General features: G+C 46.4%; 1 protein-coding gene across 2 annotated transcripts; it reads right to left on the reverse strand.

The window, feature by feature from the left end:
• Positions 1-14,331: 14,331 nt before the first annotated feature.
• ID4 (inhibitor of DNA binding 4) lies at positions 14,332-16,945 on the reverse strand. 2 transcript variants are annotated; one of them, XM_015854752.2, is made up of 3 exons: positions 16,371-16,945; positions 15,904-15,962; positions 14,332-15,607 (listed from the first exon to the last, which is right to left on the reverse strand). In XM_015854752.2, exons 1-2 carry the CDS (start codon positions 16,749-16,751, stop codon positions 15,918-15,920), a joined length of 426 nt encoding a protein of 141 aa, XP_015710238.2. In that variant the 5' UTR covers positions 16,752-16,945; the 3' UTR covers positions 14,332-15,607; positions 15,904-15,917. The 2 variants fall into 2 exon arrangements, with proteins under 2 accessions (XP_015710238.2, XP_015710239.2); XM_015854753.2 differs by having other exon boundaries at positions 16,364-16,945.
• Between the last annotated feature and the right edge of the window lie 285 nt (positions 16,946-17,230).

Consider the following 17,230-nt stretch of genomic DNA (forward strand, 5'->3'; position numbering starts at 1 on the left):
AGGCAAGTGCTGCATTTTAATAATATAAATAGAAGACTGTGTGGCATGAGGGGCCAAGGCAGAGCTTGCAATCTGAATACCATCAAAGGTATAAGAATTGAAAGCAAAGGAAATTTTCAAGGCTGATTGCACACAGATGAAGGAAAAAAAAGTAAAGAACGATAAAATATTGAACACTGGTTAGTGTGGGGGATGTGTCTGAAATATTTTATTTCGCTGTGTTTTAGAAAAACTTGTCCTTGCTACAGCCTATTTTCAGTGCAGAGAAGAAAAGAGAGGGGAGGGGGAACCCAACCCCTGGACTCAATAAATTAAGCAGAACAACACAGAAAAACATTTGAAACATTGCCGTTAAAGCAGAGCCAAGTTCTTAATAATAAGTCCACTTCACAGTTTTTGTTCTTCAAAGAACGCTGTCACAGCGGTTACTTAAAAAAAAAAAAATTTAAAATTTATCTCATTGTATGTGGTACAAAATATCATGCTGGAAGCCTGAAAATAATAGCCAGCTGCTGTTCAGTGTTCTCCATCCAGGGAGCCTGAGTGCTCAGGGAAGCTGGCAATGACTGTCTGGTGGGCAAAGAACACCAAGAACTTACCCCAGCACAGGGAGGAAGACCACAGTAAATCTGGCCTTGCTCACCTGTTTGTTTAGGTGGTATTCATCAGACATCTTGTACCTGCCCTTCTGCCTTCCCTTCCTCCCTCTCCCCATCCTTAGTATTTTCACTGGCATTCCCACAACTTGGAGAGCAACTTTTGTTCCTGGACTGCTCAATTTATCAGCTTCTTACAGATCTGCAACACTGAGCAGGGTGAGCACCCAATGGTGACCTCCTACAGGCCCCATGCAAAGGCTCACCAGTCTGCGGTGCTTTTTCTTAGCAGCAAAATGCTGGGCTTTGATTTCAGAACATATTTAGAATCAAGAGGCACGGTAAGAAAAATCTGAGGTGTGCAAGAGATGATGCTAAAAACTGTCAAGCTGAAGAAATGGCTATGACAAAGACAAATATCTGAGAAATGCCTGTGTAACTCTACTGCTTACTCAATTGCAAAGTGTGGCTGCCTGTTGATCTCTGTCTTTGGAAACAAAAGGAAGCAACTTCTGGGCTTGGGCTGTCTGTCCAATGGCTGCCTTCCTGCTCATCTGCTTGCTTGAAGCTTTGCCTCAAGGTTGCATGTTCTTTAGAAAACGTTTATGCTGCTCATTACTTGAGCAGGATCAAAATGTCTGCTTCTATGCAAAATGGTTTTGTAGACAATGCCTTGCCTATAGAAAATGGCAAGTCATGGGTCTGGTCCTACAACAAGGGTGTAAGGGTGCAGCTGCAGTGTTCAAACTGTAGGACTGAGATGAAAAACAAAAGCAGAGCAGATGTTTCCCCACACAGAACAGAATAAAAGGAAACATCTGGCCCTTGGCCCCTAAAGGATATTTCTCACTGCAAAGACTAAATTAAAGGTGCATTGAAGACGTACAAACTCAGATAAAGGGAACTGCTGCCTCCATAATCATCTCTACACTGGCTTCTATCTTCTGATGCATAATGACATTTAAAATATAGGGCAGAAATAACTCTTGTAAGATACAAGCAAAGAAACACAGACATCAAAGTATCCACAAAACATATGCTACTATTTTGACCAAACAAATAAGTAAACAAACAAAGGAAATATTTTTAAACACTAAACATGCATCAATTATACTGCTGTGGGATAAAACATCCTTTTTTTTTTTTCTTTTTTTTTTTTTTTTAATCTATTGAGTCATAAATCTCTGTATTTCCCTTTGTGTTTGATCTCATATATTACTTGGAGTTTCTAAAATGATAACAAGGCATGCATTAAAAATATTTCTCTTATTGTTACATTTCAAGCACGTTTACTGTTAGCTGCTTAGCTTCATTATGTATCATAGTCTGAATCTACAAATCAAGTATAATTAGACTTAGAGAACTGATTGGATTTCTAATTAAGCTACATTGGAAACAACAATGCACAATCAGTAAATATTCTGACTAGGTACATTTTAAAGAGCAACTCTTGGGCTTTTTGCTGATGACTAGACACCAGTGTCATTAAATTTGTTGGTGGCAAGCAAATTTTAAAGCTAAAATAGAGGCAATTAGTAAAGATCTTGAAATATTTAATCACGTTTGTCCAATTAGTGTGCAATTAGGCAATGGTGTGGCGTGGGACAAACATTCTGCTTCAGTGTTTGGTAGAGAAGGATCCCTTTGAAATTTTGCTATTTAGTTTATTGATATATAAAAAGGAAGTTATGGTTGTAATTTCCAATTTAAAAAAATACTGTGCAGATGGTCTGACTATATATTTAACAATGTTAAACAAAACTAAACAAGGGAAGCATGTTACCTGAAATTACACAGCTGTGATCAGTGAATAAGCTCCAGATCACATTAGATTACAGCTGTGGGCATCTTGATCACAGAAGGTGCCAGGTAGTTACAGTACTAAAATCTAAGCTGTTCAAGTTGGCATGTCATGTATCGAGATGACATGGTAATTCTGTCTTTGACCAAAGATAGACTTCTTTGAGCCTTGACTGGTTGTTTTGCATTCAGTCCTCAAAGCCTTATGTTGGCAAGTTCGTTGTGAGGAGTCAAGCAGTAGCTTCTTGTGAACAAGCCAGTTAAGAGTTATCATCTTGACTTCCTTTTGTCTTGGGGGTCTGCTTTCCTTTTTGAGACTCCCTTACAAGCCATCACTGTCACACAGTAGCCAATTTACAAAACTGTTTTTCATCAATGCACTGAAGATTTAATGCTTTTTAACACATAACCCTGCACTGAAAATATCATGGTATTGGTATTTTATCAAATCTGTTTGCTCTGTATGACTACATGCAGACAGTAAAGGGAACAGAGCCAGGGAACGTCCCCAGGTGCTGGAGTTCAATTATGTGGATTGTTAAATCGTTAGAGCGTCCTTGGCATGGCTTTAGTTTGGGTCAGGCACAGCTCTCCCAAGCCACCCCTGGACATAGCTCAGGTGTTAGCTCTGGCTGACACCCGTTCCCAACAGGTGCTTTTGGAAGGGTGGAGGATTAGGAGAATAGATGTGGGCTGACTTGTGCCAGCTGGCCCCCACATCAAAGCACATTTAACCTTCTAATATCGATACTCCCTGTGGGTTCACAAGGAATGAAACTGAGGAAAGACTTCTAACATAGCTAACTTTGGATGACATGGGTACCAGCCCAGATCCCTGACTTGTTCTCCATTGCAGAGACCATCTCTTTTTCACCTCCTATTCAGTACAGACTAAAAAGCATGTGGAAACAGATTTTTTCCCTCAGTGGTCATAAAAGAAAAAGATTTGGTTCAAATTTGTGGGGTTTTTTTTCTGAGAAAAGAATAATTACTGATCAAACATTAAAATGCCTTTCCAAGTATATATATATTTTTTAATAAATTCTATCACTTCACAGTGCTGCTTAACGGTTGCGCTTTTAAATATATTCAATTTTCACACCTGAGAATTTTCATCTTCAGTGCTGCATAAAAAATAGAGTCTGAATTAAAAGAAATAATGCTTCTTAGCAATGCTGTGCTTTGTTTTCTTTGATAGGTGCAGACCTGGAAATTGAAAGTAGAGTTTTGCCTTGAAATCCGGTGGTTATGAGAAGGAATTTTATGAGGATTGCTGTGTTAATTTATTGAGCAACATTAACTCAAAACAAAATATCATTCAAGTGAAAAGAGAAGCGATGCTGAGAGAAGCGCTGTGAAGAAGAGGGATGAGACAGGTGAAAGAGCAGACAGTAGAGAGTTGGACATTCATTTATTCTTTGACTGTATTCAAAAGTTACCTCAGTTGAAGACTAAATATTAACTCTTGTATATCTACAGGTTAGAAATGACCCCCCCTCAGCTTGCTACTTCCCAGTTTATCTTAGGCTTTCTGAGTGCTTTCTCTGGGCAGGAATGAGTCCAGTGGCCTCTCAGAGGGATGGGGCTCCATCAGCCTGCTGTGCATTGCACTGAATCTCCTGACAGCTGCAGGGTGGGGATTTGGGGCCTTGTAGGGAAGTATGTGAGCCACTCAAGCTTTTAATTTTGATTATGCCACAAATAAAAAAAACTGATAATAACAACAGTTGCTGCTGTTGTTTTTACAAATACACACATGATGCCCTTAATAATATTTTCTGGTTGCTCTTATGGTTATAGATATGCCCTGATTAACAGAAGAACGATGTTTCTATGGGTGTAAAAAAGATGAGTAGCAGGTCTTGAATGTGTTGGCAAACTGACCGTCAAATCCTATATGGAAACAAGATGTGCAAGCGGTATTTCACAGCCCCTGTATCACCATATCTTTGTTCAATTAAGAGATCGGAAGACCTACCCAATAGGCTGAGTGCCAGAAGATGGGACAGCCAGCTGGAGAGGCAGTGCTATGGAGGGGGTACCTCTTACAGCTAATGCCTTCTGCAAATCACACAGGACCCAGGAGAAGTTGATCAAGCATGTATTGCTCTGAGTTACAAAGGTCCTTAGTCCCTGAAAAAAAAACAACAGTATTTTTTCCAGCTTTTTGGCATCTGTGCAAGGAAAGAAACTCGTCTCCAGTTGTAGAAAGCTGGCAAGCCACATATCTTTAAGCTGCTCACCAGTATGAGTTCTTGTGTAGTTGTACTCAGGACTGTATGCTGAACATCCATCAACTGGGACTTCAGCCTTCAGACATGCACATATGCCATATGCATATGTGTATGCGTGGACAGGAATATACCTGTATATGTATATACACAGTGAGTGTGTATGCTTCAAAGAGGAAAAGAATATTTGGGAGATTCAAGAAAGAAAGAACGAATGTGCTTATTTGATAATGGCAACGAGCACAGTGGTGGTGTGGCTTGCTGTTCACACGCTGCTGTCTCACAGCTCCTGGTGCAGCACAGACTGACAGGCCCACTGCAGCTGCCGAATTCCTCGCAGTGTTGTCTTTATCAAAGTGGTAAACGTAGATTTGAGAAATTGCTTTGATGTGCAAGACATCAGAGAGCAGCAAGCAGAATTCACTGCAGAGAGTCCATTATTTAAGTCTCTCAGACAACTGTGCAGATTCCTCACAAAGGGAAAAATAACAGAACCGTGGAAATGAATGCACCAACAACACGTGTTCTCCCACCCCCGTGTCTCAGTCCAGTCACCGGATGGTGGATGTTTGATGGGTGGATAGGGCTGCTCCAGAGTGATGGCATTGGGTGCTGCAGGGATCCCCCCAAGGCAGTGTCCACATTGTCTGTGCATAGGAAAGGGGAGGACGGTGGGAAAAGGGATGGAGGAAGGAAGACAGCAAGTCCTAACAGAGCCCAGTGGCATGGCTGTCTCCTGGGCTGCCAGGTGACTCACTGCACAGGCTCTGCCATAGGACACAAGGGAACATGGTTTTCCTGCCTCCCCTCTGTATTGTCATAAACTGTGTGAATGTGCAAGAAAGGGTCTGTGAAATTAATTATACTGTGAGTGCTTGGTAACCAAATGAATTGTAAATTGTACATTATTAAAACAGCATCAGAGCACCGACTGATCTATTATTCTTTGGGGAAATGTAGGAAGATAAGAGCTTTATATGCTTTAGGAGTCTTTCCAGCCACCACTGCACAGCCAGTTTTGTAAGAAAAAAATGTGGCAATATTTTGTTTGTCTCAGTTGCAACTGACACAATGCTGCATTGTTTATTTTTATTGCATTGTTTGGTGTTGTGTATGTTTGAGACAGTGTACACTGTCAGTGATGTAAGCATGCCCAGTTCCTTCCCATTTATCCTACTATTTCAGGTGGTATTTGAGACTGACTCCCCTCACTATTGTGCCAAAATAAATAAATAAATAAGTAATAAAAGGTCTGTAGGTGCAGAAAAACAAGATAAACGTTAAGCAGCATATGCCCTTTTGCAAAAATCATGTAACTAATGGGATGTACAGGTATTGTCAGCCTGAACATTTTGGTTGCATATTGTTCCTTGCTGCCTATCTTTTCATTTCAGCTTCTGATAGCTGTGAGAGGGTTGGGTAGGGAGAAACATGTTTAAATAAGGGGGAAGGAAATGACTGTGGGTTTATGTGAGCATTCACATTTTCCTTTCTTTCCTCTACAGTGTGTGGTCTCCTCAACACCCCTCTCATGCAAGATACCTTCTGTGTGTCTAAGATCCTGCTCCCATGTGTAAGCTGCCATCTTCTGGGGTGCTACAGATTGAAAGCTGAATGCCCAGCCCCTGGGGGTGTTTCTTTGGCACAGTCCGATTGCTGCCCCAAGACCTGGTGTGATGGCTCCTTGCACCCATTGCCTCCAGCAGAAAGTTTCATTAAGCAGGGGTGTGTAGGAGTGGAAGAGGAAAGGGTTTTGTCAATGCCACTATTGAAAAAAAGAAGGCGGTGGCTCCTCCAGCAAAGCTTTTCCCACAAGATCTCCTTTATATTCCTTCCCTGAAGGAAGACACACAGAAGTGTGCCCTATCCTTGCAGCTGCTTGTCACTGAGGAGGAAGAATAGCTGAAGAAACACCCCCCTCTCTCTGGATGGAGGTATATCTCCCCAGGAATTTGCTCAAGCCAGAGATGCAGCACTTCCTACAGCCACCACAACAGTGGCTCTGAACCAGTGAGTGCACATTTTGGATTACTATGCACTACAGCATCCCATGTTATGGTACAGAGTCAGATTGAACCCCTCTCCTTCAGAGGTCTCTCTGAAAAGAAGTTTTCCTCCAACCACAAGACCTAGGTGTTCAAGAAAACTCATCACTCAAACAGTCAAAGGAAATAACGCAACTTGATTGAAGACCCATGTATTTCATGACTTGCTCTCCCCTCCATGGAGGCACTGGAGAGAGCAAAATTTCCTTGGCTACGGTATTTCCTTAAAACAGTCGAGCACTTTTGTCTGTTTCCCAATTTTTTTCAAAAGAAAGAGGAGAACTGCTATTTTAGAGAATTTGCATTCTTCCAAACAACTCTCCTGGCTCTGTTTAATAGCAGAATACATGGCGCTGCCTTTCCACTCGATCGTCAGCCCCGCAGGATTCACCAGCATCTTTCAACGTGCGCTGCGTCCTTGCGTTCAAAAGAGGGCAGCATTCTACTGAGGCTGCTCGAGAGGACGGGACGGCTCCGAGGATGTCGGAGTAGGCGAGCAGGGGAAAGGCACCGGTTATAAAACATACCCATCATGTTCTGAAAGGTTAAATTTGATGGAAGAGATACAGTGTTCCCAGGACTTTATGTGTACAAAGAAAAAAAGGGAGAAGAAAAAAAAAAGTAATTAATTACTTGATCGGTGTTGTTAATGCAGACACCTCGTCTATGTTAAAGGAATACTCTGTGCATTCTATCACAGCACCATAAGGCTCCATCTCTGCAGCACGCTGCAATGACTTTCCCTCCAATATTTGCACTGATAGCTAACTACAATAGGTTGATGCATCATGGATAAATAAATACCTTTGTACGAGTTGAGTGTGAAACTGAGCCTGAGGTAATTGGAGAATTTACTTCTCATTCATAAAGTCCCAATTCAACAAAATTCTTCTGAATGTGCCTAAAATATTATCAGGCTGCTCGTTTTTATTTCGTAAGTCCCTGTGTCATAACTGGCAAATACCACCCAAAGTAAAGGAGAGTAAAAACTTGATGCCGTGACCCTAAAAGGATGTGTCTTCTCGTGTGAAATAATCAAGTTTTCAATGAAAGATTGAAATGCCGCTGCTCATTTGAAACTCCAAGATTGGACCCTCCTGGTGACAAGTACGCTGCCCAAGCTGCCCACAGCTCATTCCTGTGTATGAAGAGGCTGTCCTGTGTTTGCACTGCCTACACAGCAGCATATTCTTGACTTGACAAAGAAATTCTAAGCAACAGTGTATGTTTAAGTTGTACTCTGGACCGTAATCAATTCAGAGGACTCTCAGGTGTTCTGCAACACCTTTTGCTTTCCCTCTGCTCCAATTCTAGTGAAATGTTGCTCTTCTGAAATAGCTGTATGCCAGCACTGCCCCCCCCACGATTGGCCAGGTTGTCTGAATCATGGGAGAATCTGGGGCAGTGTAAATGCCCCTTTGTTGTCCGGTTTTCATCCAAAAAACAACAGCTGTGACAGCACTGAAGACACACATCCAATGTAACTGACAAGGGGGTCTAAGACATTTGGCCCAAGATTCCAGCCACACTGCTATTAAACATCTAACCAAATGAAACTTGTACGTGGGGGAAATGTGGAAGAGAGAGCAAGGTGCTAAAAAGGAAGGGATCTCCTGTGAATCTGCATTACCAGAAGGATACAGATTGAAGCTCAGTTTCCCACCTAATTACTTGTTTCCCACCTACCTTAAATCCTCCTACAGAGTCCCTGCCAGTCCCAGGGCAGTGTGTGCCCCATGGCCACCAGCCCGCTGTCCCCATAGTTCCCACAACGTGCCAGCTGAGTTGTTTTGCCTCAGTACTGGGGAATCTGGCACAGCATCTCCAGGCGAGCACGCCAGGAAGCAGGGTCAGCCCTGCACAAACAAGACCTGCCTGATCAGAGTAACACAAACGGACGCCTGGAAGATTAATTCGGCCCTGTAATAATGCAGCCACTGTTAGCACAAACCAGTGGCATGCAAGAGTTTCTTATTAAAAAACTCAGGATGTGCATTACGATCTCACCGAATAAAGCAGGCCTTAAGGACAGGCAAGAGAGAGAACAAGTGCAGAATTTCCTGGCTCACAGTCTGCCACTTTTGCAGCCGATTTGATATAAAGCAACGAGCAGTGCTGCAAATGGACCGACTAGTCATCTAATTGTTCAGAACAGTCTCATGTAATTCATGCTATATCTCCCCATTTATCTTCTATAACCACTGCAGCTCTTGCAGTGAATCACAACATCCTCTGTCCTGGGAGCACACCAGGGCGTGACTGTCCCTGTGGAGCAGAGCTGGGATCCCCCACCTGCCACCCTTCCTTTGATGCAGGCCAGCAGCAAAGCTGTTTGTGAGAAAGCAGGGCTGGGGACAGCGTGGGTTGCCGGGCCACCTCTGTGGCTGTGTGCACAGTGGGGCTGCTCGCTGAGTTCTCAGTGTGAGTATTTTTCCAGGCTCTGTTTCAGGAGGGAGTTAGATAGCAAGGAAGCACAGCACCGGTTCAGCGAACCGGGTAAATCAGGGAGGCCCGTTGTGAAACCTGTCGCCGCACACGATTGTTGTGGCAATAAACGCAGAGAGCTCTGGTTATTGCATGCACAGCCCTGCACTGACTGCTCCCTGCTGCTCACCCGTACTCTCCCTTTAGCAACACCCCACACACCTGTTCAAATAATATTACTATTACCTTGTGTTGACACCACATCCACCCTTTCCTTTCATATAATAAGAACTCCTGGTGAACTGTAAATGGAAAGCTTGTTGTAGCAGAAGCTGATTGTTTACCCGTCTCTGGTTTGTTGCCACAGATACTTGGTGGGGAGAAGTGAACAAAGATCGGTCTGACATCCTTGTTCAGCAGGATCTGCCCCCCACCTCACCCACTGGAGGTTACTTGCTGCCATTCAGGCCTGAGCCCCGCAGGTGTGCCATCACACCTGTCTGACAGAAAACAAAATGTGGTTTGTTTCATTACAGCCATTGCCCTAGCGAAAGAAGGAAGACCTTGCCCTGAGTTTTAAGATTTCAGTGAATCTGAGCAAACAGGTGGAGCTCTCTGTTTATGTTTAGTGCTCAAGCTGAACATGACAAAAGCAGTGCCAGCCTCTAGCTGTGAGCATCCAACCCCTCATGCCCAATGGGCTGGAGGCTGGGGGCAGGGCTGGTGGAGCTGCTGTAATCAAGTCTCTTCACAGCACTGGGCATGGGGGCAATGGGCATGAGCAGAGTGCAAGCTGAGAAGCATGAGCCTGGGCTCAGTGTATTTTCATTCAGTTCCTGTTCCTACAGTGGTGACATGGGTATAGGTTTGGAGTAAATCATGTGGTAGAACTTGGATCCAAATGGAACAGATAGAATAGGGCTTTGTCCATGCAGAGCCCTAATATTCACTTATGTGGATTTGCCATTTGCCATTAGGATCCAAACACTGCTGAAGAGGATGGAAAGACTTCAGCAGGCATTTGGTCAAGAGCTGAGTCACTGTAGTTTCCAATGCTTTAGGTATAAGCATTTTTCACACACACACACACACACACACACACACACACAGCTAGCAAATACAATTTGCCCATCTTCCACCTAAAGTGGTGAACTATTTATATTTCTTAACATCCTTATTAAACACCTTATCCGTAGCTGCTTCCATTCTGGTTGCAACAGCACTGTTTGCATTCAGCCGTAAGGTGTTTCTGCCTTTAGAATGAGAAGCGTGGTAGGTGCACAGTGCCAGCTGGTTTGGAAAGAGTTTGTATACTAGGCTGCAACTTATGTAGAGAAATGTCCTTGAGGCAGGAAGCATATTTTATTTATTGTTTTATTTATTGCACATGCCAACTAAATGGAATCCCAAATTATGAAGATGCAAAACACACTGTGGGTATTTATCAGACCTGAATGTTTTTATGTGCTCCAAAACAACCTGGGTTTCCCAGATGCCTGCGAGCAGCTTGCTGGTTTTGAAGATCTAGCACCTTTGGAACAGAAGGGATATGCTGAATTTTAAGCACTTGGAAAGAGAATTAATTGCATGGACAGCAACATTCTCCTTTTTTTTTGTTGTTGTGTGCTCATCAATAGCAAATGATGAAGCCTCTGGGGGATATTAACACAAGTAAACTAAACAGAGGAATGGGACTGTTTAAACAAGGTGAGACAAAAGCCTTCGTATTACAAGCAAATGACTTTGATAGCATTTTTTTTAATGTTTCCACTTCTATTGTTGCAGATGTCTGCATTAAAACAGGAACTATATCTTTCTCAACCCAGGTTCTCCTGCAACAGTCTGCTCAGAGGTCACATGCCCTCTTATCTCATGGAATGCTTCTGCCAGTGTTCCCCTTGCAGCATCCTTTTGGGATGAGGATGAAAATCCTGCCTGCCCCCTTCCATTCCCATCTGCAAGTAGGAGAGTATTTGCCCCAAGAACTGTGGAGGCATAAGGCCATCTGCATTCATGCCTCCATGCCTGTGGGCCTTCACGCCTGCCTGCTCCAGGGATGCTTAACAGGAGAAAGATGCCTAAAGGCCTCATCCTGAGTGGGTGTGAGCCACAGCATCGTACAGGTGAACAACTCTTTTCCTGCTTCTACACTGCCGCTGAAGAGGGTAAGCAATATTAATTCTGAAATGTTCTGTACCGCATGCATAAATGTTGCACTGCCACAAATAGAGACACCACGTCTCTGAATGAAGGGTTGGCAAACAATAATACATACTAAAAAACGTCTGAATAGGAACTTACAGGATGAACTGTAACAGCTCCAAAGAAGCCATTGATCTGTGGAGTACATAATGTGCATTTTAAAAATGGCCAGAATATTTATTTACATGACACGGCTCAGGAGAAGCCATTAGGGTCCTTAAGTAAATTACACATGTTGTGAAAATTGTCAGAGTGCTTCTTTTACCAGAGACGAGTGTACCCTGCCGCTTGATAAACACATTATCTTGGGGGAGGGGAGCGAGCAGTCCTGAGGCTGAAATAAGGTTAAAATGGGAAGAAAAAAAGGAAAGAAAAAAGGGAAGAAAATAAACTCCAAGCCTCCCACCCTGTCGAAGCATGCTGCATGCCCATCAAAGGAAGAAAGCTGGGGCAGATCTGCCTTGCAGCCCAGCACCCTTCGGATGGAGAAGCACGTTTGTCAGGGTGACTTCTCTCCAGCGCAGGAGGTGAATTTTCTAATGGAAGCGATTGCACAGGGGGAATATATTTAGCCTGTGTTTGCAGATCACATGTGCTCAGAGTAGTGAGCAAAGTGTTTTCAGTGCTGTTTGGGAAGCATGCTATTTAGCACTGCAAGCCTCACGATTGGAGAAGCCTGTAAATTGTGTTGCATCTGAGACAATTACTCGAATTGCTTGTTCTGTGGTTTCTTCTTCGTGACTGCAAAGGTTTAAAAAAAAACAAAAACTGACTTCTACAGCTGTAAAAGCACTGAAAACACATAACAGCAGAGTGCTGCCCTGCTTTGGCATAAATCTGTTTATTCATTAACTGGGAACAACCTGCAGGACAGCTATGGAATTCCTCAGCACCACTTTAGTTAGGGCTGAAAATGCAACTGCTTAAAAGCAGTGTGGTGTGGTTTAGAAAGTGAAAATATCTATTAGCTGCATGCAAAACAGTTGGGGCTAGAATTTGTCTTTCCCATGGAAGCAATGCCTCTGATGGCTTGGAAATGTTGGAGGAGTCCAAGCGTCTGCATGGACTGGGACCGCAGCATCGCGGTATGACAGAGGTGCAGTGCTCATTGCTGCGCTCTGCAGACAGCGCAGCAGGCAAGCTGAGGATGGAATGACCTCAATCCTTCCTCTACCCCTTCCAAATGCCACCTCCCCCTCCTTAATGCCTGAAGCATCTCAAAGAAGGGGTCCTCACAGCCTTCCCATCAAAAGGCTTCCTAAAAACCACCCTGCTTCTTCCTACACTTCCCTTGTAACACAAAACAACCCCAAAGATGAAGTAAAAGCCATGACTGTGTTCTGCCCATTCCACCTCCCTGTTCCTACAAGGCCAAGCACGCTCAGTCACCAGCACATGGCAAATGGGAAGCGGAACCTCAGTTTGACAGCTGGTGACTTGCTCAAGGTCACAATGGAGACACAGTAGCAGAGCTGGGAACAGAATTTGGTATCCTAATTCCTAATCTGGCAGCCTCACCACCGCCCTCATCACGCAATCAAATAGTTCCTTTTAAGGAATGCTTTTGTGACTAAGAAAATCTGAGGCATTAGAAGAAAGAGCCCTTTTAATTTGCCTTTGTTCAAACATTTATGTCTTTTGCTATATGGAAAGCACGATTCAAACAAGGTATGGCATTCAAATATTTTGAAGGACTCTAAAAACTTTGAAAAAACAAAGTAAGTGGTGCTGTATGCTTACAGCATAGCATGAGGAATTAATCACGAGCAGCCTTGATGCTGTGATAGAGCGTTTGGATGCTATACGTTGGCTTTCCTACTTGTCAAGTATCTTCTGCAATGTGAAAAAAAATCTCCCATCTCTTCGGTAAGAGCTCAGTTTTCTGAAGGCTCTAACTTGTTGCTCCACAGCATTTCTAAAAACATAAAACCAAGCTGAATTTGCTAAACTCAAAGGAAGCTGCACCAAACTGAATCATTACGGGATCGGTCCGGTCTGTGATTTATTGGCTCTCCCAGGACACAGCAGCCTTGATGCGGGCAAACTCCACCAGGCAGTTTCACATCTTAAGACAGTACATTTTGCTGCTTCCTCCTCTGTGTAACAGAATACTGTAATTTGGCAACAGTGGAGAGAAAACAAACGAGGGTATTGAGAACTAATGTTACTGAAAATCCTGTATACAAAATAAGCCAAGCTGTGTAAGCTCAACTAAGCACTGGGCTACAAATATTAATAGGTTAAACAAAGAAAATGAATGGAAATGTCAACCTTTCCTGTAGAAAACTGTTTTTAAAAACACAATGAAGAATTCCTAATCTGCCGCAAAATGGCCTATTAATATTATTCCTACTGTCATTGAATTAGTGGGAGACACGGGACAAGATGTTCATGGCTTAATTCGACAAGAACACGTATTTTGCTTGTTAAACTACTACTGCAACATCTGAGTAGGGGGGAAAATATAAAGTAGGGCCTCATCCCCGTCCCTGGGCCCTGTGAGATGCCTCTGCCTTCAAAGCAGCATGGTGACAGGAGGCCTTGTGCCTGCTGACATGCGAGCTCGGCTTTGATTGGAGCTTGATGCAATTATTTTGATTAAGAAAATGTTAATCTTGTTGACATTATCACTGTAGTCAACAGCTAATGACCCTGGTAGTTCATTTCCTTATAAATATTTAACTTAATAGCAGCAATCCCTTGGGTTACGGTACTTTTGACACTTGTATAATCTGAAACAAATCCCCTTTTTCAGTCAAACAGCCCGTGTTACACACACAGTTGGCTAACTATTTACAAAGCACCCAATTAAACCCTACTTAATTCTCCCCCTCCGAAAACCCCATCTCAGAAGCTCATGGGCTGCTGAGCACACCAAGCAAGCATCTTCCACCCAGCCTGGGCAGCACCTGGCACTCTGCAACCACGGAGGTAGAGAGGATGCATTTGCCCATCCAACAGTACATACAAAACAGAAAGCAAAGAGAACATGCAGACTCAGAGAATTGAAGAAATAAGCTGAAGAGTCAAAGGTAAAGACAGGTAAATCTAGTTTAATGTTCACATGTAGTAATTACACATCACAGAGATCAAACAGGATTTTAGCTGTAACATAGCTGCAGTGAAACGAATGTTACTTGGTACTAGAAAAATAATCTTGACACAGTTCAGATTTTTTGGTCTACTTAAGCTCATTTCAGATGAGTTCACACCGCTGATGGTAACGGTGCTGCCCATACGCCTTCCCACAGTCCCCCACTAATACTCTTTGGATGAAGAAAACAGTGACTGGTTTTGTTTGTGGGTTGCCCTTTGGTTGCAAGCAGAGAACTGTTTTCGCTTTTCAAGCAGTTAGTAAGAGCATAGGAATGCAGGTTCCCAAAAAAACCTTTTGGTATTAAAGTTCCAGAGCAAATTTCTTGATCTGATGCAACAGCAGATAGATATTAGAAAAAAAACAGCAGATTAAAGAGCTAAAGCATCGCCCCATAATGCAAAAAGTAGATAGACTGTCTATTTGCAGTAAAAAAACACTACATCCTACTCCTACGCGTATCAGAACGCACCAAACCCCCCCCTGTGCTAAGTGACAAAAGTGTAGGCTCCATGTATAATACATTTACAAACATTTCAAGTCTAGGTCGAGGAAAACACTTCTGTATGACTCGGAACAAATTTATTTGCAATCAGACATGGCATGCAATCATGCAGGACCAGCGCTACAGCTGAACAGCCGAGGCTAAGGGACATGGGGACAAAGAAGCCCTACGCATACGGGATATTTCCATACCGGAGCTCCACATTGAGCCGCGGTATTCTAAAGAGAGAATTCCCACAGATCTTAAAAAAAACATACACACTTTTATCATATTTACAAAAAAATATTTAATTAAAAATATTTTATAATTACAGTAGTCTATTAAAGCATATACTTTTCTCACACTTATAGAACATCTCTCTATGTACACAGTATGAAATGTCACTCGTTTCTCTGTACAGTATGCAACATTCCTGCAGGGAGAAGAAAGTTCCCGGGCCCCATAAGCCATCTATTTTAAACAATAGACGAGGTCTATCTATACGCGCTCCGGAGGTCGGCAGCGCTGCGCGGTGGAGCCGTGCTCGTCCCTCCGTCGCACTCGGTCCCGGGGCAGAGCCGCCGCTCCTCCTGTTCGGTCCGACCCCACCGCCACCGGCGCGGGGAGAGAAGAGCAGCGGGGCCGGGGCGGCGCGCACGGGGAGACTGGGCCGGCAGGAGCCTGGGAGCGGCTCAGGCCGGGCATCGCCCCGCCCGCCCCCCGCCGCGCACCTGTGGGAAGGAAGGAAGGCACACAAGGGGGTGAGCCGCCCCGCTCCAGACGGGCTGGCGCCAGCGGCACTCCGCGATGCCCCGGGTCACACACACACACACATACATACACACACACACACACACACAGAGCCGCGGCCCGCGGGCTGTGATAAAAGCCGATCGTTCGAAGAACGAAAGCCCGCCCCGTAAATGGGAAACAATCCCCCCAGCCTGCAGCCGGGCTCCCGGCCGCGCTCAGCCCCTGCCCCAGCGCCGCGCTCCCCGGCTCCGCCGCCCCCGACGCCCGCACTCACCTGGGTAGCGGCGCTCAGCGGCAGAGGATGCTGTCCCCCGGCTTGTTAACAGAGCCAGCCTGCGCAGCAACGAGACGGCGCGTCACGGCGGCACGGACGGACCACGCATTCTCCCCCTCCCTTATCCCCCCGCCTCCCCCGCCATGCATGGCGCTGCCGGGAGCCCCCCGTTGCCGGAGGTGCGTACAGAGAAGGGAGCCGGTCCGGCGAAGCCGGGATGCTCCCCACGTCGCCCGCACCAAACGCTTCCGTGCTCGGGGAGCGCAGGGGCCGCGCGACGCTCCCGTACGTGCGAACACGCGGAGAGCGGCCGCTCCCCCGAGGGGCTACAGTTACACGGGGATGGATGCGGAGCTCCGCCGGAAAACAGCGCGCCCGCCCCGGCTGCGCTGCCCCAGGGCCCCGCAACGCTGTCTCCCACCCCCGGCTCCATCCACGCGCCCCCGTGGCGGGCACGCACCTCTTACCGGATCGGTGTTGAGGGCCGTCAGCGGGGTGCGCGGGGTGCCCGCGGGGCAACCGCCCGGGTGCAGGGAGGGCGGCGGCTGCCGGAGCAGCGCCGGGTGCGTCTCCAGAGCCAGCTGCAGGTCGAGGATGTAGTCGATGACGTGCTGCAGGATCTCCACTTTGCTGACCCGCTTGTTGGGCGGGATGGTGGGCACCAGCCTCCTGAGCCGGCTGTAACAGTCATTCATATCGCACTGCAGGCACAGGGCCGCCGGCTCCTCGCCCCCTTTGCAGCCGCTGTGCTCGGCCAGGCACCGCAGCGCCGGGTGCCCGCCGCCGCCGCCCGCCCCGGCCGGCTGCGCCCTGCGCCCGGAATGCCGGACGGGGCTCACGGCTTTCATGGTGCCGCGGGCACGGAGAGACACCGGGAACTCCCCCGCCACCGCCGCCCGCCCGCCGCCACGCAACGCGAGCGGGGCACGGCCGCGGCCACTCGCTACTCGCCGCACGGGATCCTCCCCACGGGGATGCGGCGACGACAGCGTTAGCCGCAAGCCCGTCCGCCCGACTGCTCAGCCACCGCCGCGGCCGCTCTGCTATCGCTGCCGCCCGCGCCGCCCGATAAATAGAAGCGTCCGCGGGCGGGGCGCGGCGCTGCGCGGGGGGGCTCCGCAGCACGGCGGCGCGGCCAATCGAGGCTCCGCGTTCCCCCCTCGGAGCGCGGCGCTGACCAATGGCGCCGGGGCGGCGGCGCCGATGGAGGGGGCGGGCGGGCGGCGCTCCCCCCGGAGCTGGAGGAGGAGGAGGAGGAGGAGGCGGCACGGGAGGGAGGACTGCGGGAATGCGGGCGGGACCGGGAGCACGGCGGCTCCCAGCGCAA

This window comes from Coturnix japonica, chromosome 2 (assembly GCF_054131305.1).
Source record: "Coturnix japonica strain WE chromosome 2, WE-NBRP24, whole genome shotgun sequence".
NCBI classification, from domain to species: Eukaryota; Metazoa; Chordata; class Aves; order Galliformes; family Phasianidae; genus Coturnix; species Coturnix japonica.

What these genes read in the sequence shown, in the direction of transcription:
- ID4 (XM_015854752.2), bottom strand. Translation starts at nt 16,751, where the DNA reads ATGAAAGCCGTGAGCCCCGTCCGGCATTCCGGGCGCAGGGCGCAGCCG. An exon ending in CGGCCCTCAACACCGATCCG is followed by an intron (nt 15,963 to 16,370) that starts GTAAGAGGTGCG and finishes GTTGCTGCGCAG; the next exon opens with GCTGGCTCTGTTAACAAGCC.